General features: G+C 28.6%; 1 protein-coding gene across 1 annotated transcript; it reads left to right on the top strand.

Annotated features, from left to right (window-relative positions):
- The first annotated feature begins 3,481 nt into the window (after nt 1-3,481).
- On the top strand, nt 3,482-6,230 carry LOC130976784 (uncharacterized). Its single transcript, XM_057901709.1, has 3 exons — nt 3,482-3,647; nt 4,110-4,436; nt 5,878-6,230. The coding sequence occupies exons 1-3, from the start codon at nt 3,581-3,583 to the stop codon at nt 6,024-6,026; spliced, it is 543 nt and encodes a 180-aa protein (XP_057757692.1). The 5' UTR covers nt 3,482-3,580; the 3' UTR covers nt 6,027-6,230.
- Nucleotides 6,231-6,924: the final 694 nt, after the last annotated feature.

The following is a 6,924-nucleotide window of genomic DNA, read 5'->3' as shown; positions in this document are numbered from 1 at the left end:
TTTGGGGCTACTCTCTCATACTCTCAGAAGACCCCAAAAAATCTTATTAGGGTTGAGAAGTTGACACTAGGGTGCAAGAATATACCTCCAAAAAACTAGGCTTAAACCTCACAAAGAAGAGAAAAAATCCAACAATAATACAATGATGCCAATTCTAATACTTTTGGTTAAATTATAAATATACATTGTTTTCGCATATATTTTTTTGTTAATTAATGTAATGATCTTATATTATAATTTAAAAAATATAAATAATATTGTTATAATTTTTTTATAATATTTGACTAATTTATTTCAAAGTGCAACATTACCTATAACATTATATAACTAAGAAATATCTTTAAGTATTACTAAATATTTGGATTTAGAAAAAAGATTATTAATATATATATATTAAAATAAAAACTAAGAGATATAAGATTACGTTTATATAAAATAGTTATAAATATGTAATGTTATGTTTTTAAGGCGATACATTAGAAAAAATAAGTGTAGCCTATTCTTTTAAATTTTCGTAAGTACAGGTGATAAAAAGTGTAGTCTTTAGTTATGAAGCGCATCACTTGCAAAACTTACTATATTCCCAAATATTAAAAAAGTAGTTTTTGATATAAAAAATATAGACTTTAAGGATAGGTAACGATTGAATAGATATTTCCCACTAAAATATTTTCGAAGCCAAAAAAACATAATTTTTGTATAAGGCATTTTTTATTTTAATTATACTTAAAAATTGTAGTTAACTGAATAATTTTTTTGTAGTGAAAAACAAGAAAAAAAATTAAAGTGTCACTTAATTACGACGTTAACAACTTAACTTTCAACAATTTAGCTTGTGACTCTCTATGTATATTCTTTAACAGTATATACAATTTAAAATGAATGAAAATCGATCGTGTTATTATTAAGAACTAATTTGAAATATCACTCAAATGATATACAGTAGGAGTAATTTAATTTAAGGGAACTGTGTATTGTTTTGATTTTTAAAGAGAGCTCCATTTCATTTATGTTTCAACTATTTATTAGTTGTAACATTTTAGTTTCAAAGCCTGGCCTTCATTTTCAGTGGCTAGTATTAGAGGTGTTCAAAATTGATCCAATCCGAACAAAACCGATCAACTGAGCCGAAAAAATTGATAACCGAACAAACAAAAAACCGAAAAAACCGATAAAATAATATTTTGCAGTTTTTTTGCGGTTCGGTTCGGTTTTCAGTTTTAATTTGAAAAATCTTAACCAAACCGAACCGAACCGGTTTACTAAAAAACCCTATATAAAAACCAAATCCCACCCCCTTCCATCAGATACAACGCCGCTCAGAACCCTAAATCTCTCCTCTTCCCCACTCTCCACTCTCTTTTTCCACTTCCACATCCCACCCTCACACGTCGTCGTCCTCTAATCCCTTGACGTCGCGGGACAGCACCCTCGCGGTGGCCTTCCTCTTCGTGCTTCCCTCTTCTCGGCGCGGCCCTTTCTCTCCTTCTCTTCCTCATCGCGATTCCCTCTCCTCGGCGCCGCCCTTCCTCCACGCACAGAAGCCGCCCTTCCTCCACGCACAGAAGCCGCCATCTGCTCCCATCGTCTTCCTCCCGTTGTCCTCCTAGCGTCGTCCTCTACACCGTCATTTTCAATAATAGTTCGCTGGCTCTTCGCTTCTCTGAATCGCAGTTCTAAATTTGTTGGATCTGACTATTTGTTGTTGTTTCATTTTTGGATTCTGATTTGATACTTGTATCCATTCTGATTTGTTATTTTGATTTTTAGCTTTGATTACTGATTATTTGTTCTTGGTTGTGAGTTTTGTTTAGGGTTTTGGATCTGATTACTTCTTTATTTTGATTGTATGTTCTGTTCTGAGTTTTGCTTAGGATTCTGGATCTGATTACTTTGGTTGTGATTACTTATTATCTGTTATTTTGGTTTTTTATTATTTGTTCTTGATTTGGGTTCTGCTCTGGTATTTGATTTTAGGGTATGGATAGAAGTTAGATCGGGATATTTTTTTGAATTATTTGAAAAATTGAAAAACCGAACTGAACCAAACCGATTTTGATTGGTTTAGTTTAGTTTGATTAGTGTTGATAAAAAAACCGAACCAAACCGAACCGAAAAATAAATATAAAATTGGATCGGATGACTTTTTCTCCAATAACCGAATCAAACCGCACCGCGAACACCCCTAACTAGCATAATGATCCCACCTAATTAAGTGAAGCTTTTCTGAATTTCTGTTTTTGGTCCATAAAAAGAAAATAACTTAGAAGTTATAACAAAAGAAGTACGCGGATTTAGCTTTTGCGTAGAAATGATTAAATGAATAAATATGTAGGATTCGGTTGACTGCTGTTTCCTCATCAGCAACAAATGCACTTCACACATGTCCGTAAATAATAATAACGCATGGAAGGTGAACAACATGATGGCCATTTGTGCGGTCGGAAGAATTATTTTTTTAAAAGTAAAAGAAAAAAAATAAAAGTGGAAAGATATTTTATATTTGAATATATTTATAGAAATGTTTTTTATATAAAATTACAATTTTAGTTATGAGCAAAAATATTTTATTATATATTTATTTATTAGTATAAAATAAAATAATTACATAAACTTTTGATAGAATATTCAATTTATATATTATCTTTTTAATGATATTTTAATAATAATAAAAAATTTAATTAAAAAGTTTTATTTTGATAATAATATTTGTATGCACTAGAGGTGACTTTTTATTTTAAAATGGAATTAAAATTTTAAATTTAATAAATAATAACCAGAATATAATTTACTTTATTTTTAAGATAGCGCAAAAAAAATATCATAACTAAGAATTTTTACACTGATTAAGATTTTATCTTTTTGCAACTTTTCTTCCTCTTCATATAAAAACAATGCAGGTTTCGACCCTATTTACTTTTCAAAAAATGTAAAAAATTACTTATTTATTGTTTTTATCTTTTTTTTTTTCAGAAGCACATAAAATAAATATTTATTTTTAAAAAAAATATTTGTTTTATCCTAAAAATACAGACAAACGAAGTTAATATATATACTTTAAAAATTTTCAAATATTCTTAAGACATTAATGTTCTAGTATTTTTTACTATTAATTTTAATTAATATATATTATATTATAATTAAAATCGTTAATTATTAAAATACCTATTTTATTAAAATACATAAAATTCTTCAAATACGGTATAGATCTTGATCATCTTTTGTATAATTGGACATGACAGTTATTAGTTGGAGAATATTTTGGGCCAGTAATTTCATATGACATTTCTCTTAATAATTACGCGTAGTCGCGTATAATAATTATTAGTCTATTATTACATAGCTAAAGAGCATTACACGTATATTACCACAATAGCTTTTGTGTTATTGAGCCTTCCAAACGTGTCTATCATATAAACGCATTGTTCATGCTACCACACCTATATATACACCTTTCGCTGAAATCACATTTCCTCCTTCATATATAGCATATAACTAATTCTCATTACATACACATACATAACCCCTTTATTTCTCTATCACAAAATCCATATTATATAGCCAGAATTTTAACTTTACCATGTCTTTCTCGATCCAATTGCCTTTGGTTTTGTTCTTTTCTTCCCTCTTCATCCATGTATCTTTCGGTAATTAAGTATGCTTTATTGAATTATATCAACTGTATTTATTTTTTATAAGACATTGTGTTAAGTCATTTATTACTTACTAAAATTGCATTTAGTAGTTAGGAAATGATACCATACAAAATTAAAAAAAAATGTGTTCGAAACTAAAAATACAAAGTTTTTGCATTTTTTATTCTTTTATTAAAAATATAAGAACACAAATTTTTCATTTTAAATATAATCTCAGCATGACTAATTTGAGTTCATCGAATGGTCAATTCACTCATCATCCGTTTAAGTAAGTATTGAGAACTCGAATTTCATCTAATATCCTAGCAAAATGTCCATACAAAAATAGTACATACATTGAACATTTCTCATGTTGTATGTATATATTTCATACCATGGCTAGTGCAATTGTTTCTTTGACTTTTACATGATATATGTTTTGAGTTTTGACATACATGATCTATCTTTTGGCAGGGGAGGTTGTATGTGAGGAGTTGGCAAATGAAGCATGTGCGTTCTCAATAGCATCTTCAGGGAAGAGGTGTTTGTTGGAGACGCGGAGGGCGGGCGGTGGCAGCGTGGAGTACCAGTGCCGGACGTCAGAAGTGGTGGTAGAGAGGATGGGGGATTACATAGAGACAGACGAATGTGTGGAGGCGTGTGGGGTTGATAGGAAGTTTGTTGGCATTTCATCAGATGCATTCTTGGAGCCTCAATTCAGTGCCAAACTTTGCTCACCACCTTGTTACGTAAAATGTCCCAACATTGTTGACCTTTACTTCAATTTGGCTGCTGGAGAGGGTAAGAATTGTTTATTAATTTCTACCGTCGCACGTAATGAAACGTAATAAAATTGCATACAGAAATAAACTATATACCTATTTCTATATTTAGTAAAAGTAAAGCATATGTTTTTGTTGTTAATATTTACTATTTTCTTCTAAAACATTTGAGTGTTTAATTTTTTTTTAAATACTTTTAGTTCATTTAATTTTGTCCCTAAATTTTTAATTATTTCAAAATTATTCTTGAATTTTTTAATTTTGTCTTTAATATTTTAAACAGAGGTCCAAAGATAATTTTAACAAAAATAAAAAAACGTTAGAAAAAAAGTTGTATAAAATTAAATATTAAAGATATTTTTTTAAAAAATATTGTTTTAATCTTTATTATTTTGGTTAAATCTTAATTTTATCTCCAACATTTGAAATAACTTATTTTTGTTTTAAATATTTTATTTTGTCCTATGTTAGTCTTCTAGTTAAAATTAAAAAGATTTCTTTTAAAAAAGATCTTTTTTTCCCTTTATTATTATTTTTTTAATATTATTTTGTCAAGTTTACTATTCTCAAATCACTAAAATCATCGTTATGATCATTACAATTATGATTAGAAGAAAATCATAATAAAATAAGGGATAATTTTAAAAGAAAAAATTTTAATTTTGATCAAAAAATTAAAATAAAATATTTAGAATAAAAATAAAATATTTTAAATATTAAAAATAAAATTTAAACTTAATCCAAACGGCAAGAGTTAAAATAACTCTTCACTTGTATTGTTTTATTATCTTAATTTCAAAAGTAATATCGTTGTGGTCATTAGCTACCTTACATTATTAATACATGATAATACTAGAAAAACAAAAACGAAAACAATTAAAATTTATCTTATTTAAAATTTATTATTAAGTAAGTTATAATTATTTTTGATTAATTTTTTTTGTTATCAAATATTTTCGATTAATATATTAGAAAGAACGAGAAAGTAAAACAATAATGGTCGGAGTTGAAAATTCCATGTTGTGACCTTTATTTGAACAGCTTCTCCAAGAACTTATATATTCAACAACCAATGCAATAAGAATAAACACTTTCTGTATATATAGAATAATATGTTTTAACAACGACATGTTGGCACACGAAAATGAGTGGTGTATGGTACCATGCTCTATGAAAGCACCCGGATACCTTACCTGCAACCTCACTTCCTTCAAATCTAATCTATAGTATACAGTCACTCTTCGATAGTTCTATCCTTACCAAAAATAAAATTAATAAAAAAAAAAAGAAGTGAGGGGTCCTTTTTCATGATGTGGTAGAATATTTTACATTTGCTAACTTGAATATTTACCGAGGACTCTGTTTTTTTTATTATTATTATTATTATTATTATTATTATTATTATTATTATTATTATTATAGAGAATAATAAATGTTGCTTTGATGCGCTATATAAGCAGGGGTGCTTTTGCCAGAACTGTGTGAGAAGCAAAGAATGAACCCTGGACGTGCAATGTTTGAGCTTCTAAGTTCTGGAGCTGCAGCACCTGGCCCTCTTTCTGGTTTCTCGGAGGACATAAAAGCAGCATCTGCCCCATCTCCATTATAAACATCATTTCTATTTGGTCCTTAGAAAAAACATTCACTTTGTATTTGATGAAGGGAGAGTGTAAATTGAGAGAGCTATTATATTACCATATACTACTAGAGGATATGTAGTGAGTATGAGTTCTTTATTATGGGTTGGTTGGGTTCAGTTGATGAAATATTATAATAATCTTTATACAAAAAAACAGTGATGACCTGAGTATATTTTGCCAAATTTCCCTTGGTCTAATACCATTCAATAAATAAAATACAGTAAAGTTTTATATACTTTAGAGAGAAAGAATATCTTTTATTCTATCTCCAATACATGAAATATTTCATCTTTAAACTTATATTTTAGCTAAAAGACAAGGTCAAAATTATCGTTTGAAAAAATTTTAACGAGACATTTTTATCTACACTTTCACAATGAAGGTTCACTAATACAATTTTTTTTTCTTTTCTCTATATTAGAAACAAGAGAATAATTTGAAGAGTATATTATTAAATGTGCTGAAAAGGTAGTATATATAGATGCTAGAAGAATCAAAATAATAAAAACATACGATTCTACAATTAATATACACATATTCTATATAATATAAATGATACTAATTGATTTTAATTATTCTTTAACATCCTTCCTCAAATTCAAGTAGGAGCTAAAGATACCATCTTGAGTTTAGATGCTAGAGTCCGAAAACAAGTAGGATGATAAGCCTTCGTGAAGATGTCAGTAGTCTGATCTAGAGTTCCAACAATAACGAGGTGAACAACATCAACAAGAAGACATTGCCAGACAAAGTAACAATCAATCTCAATGTGTTTGGTGCGTTCATGAAACGCATCATTATGCGCAATCTGAATAGCACTGCGATTGTCACAAAAAACATTGGTCGGGGATGACTGAGGAGCACCCA

The sequence above is a fragment of the Arachis stenosperma genome, chromosome 4 (genome assembly GCF_014773155.1).
Source record: "Arachis stenosperma cultivar V10309 chromosome 4, arast.V10309.gnm1.PFL2, whole genome shotgun sequence".
In the NCBI taxonomy this organism is placed as follows: Eukaryota; Viridiplantae; Streptophyta; class Magnoliopsida; order Fabales; family Fabaceae; genus Arachis; species Arachis stenosperma.
Note: the sequence above shows the minus strand (reverse complement) of the source record. Positions and strands in the feature narration are given on the sequence as shown.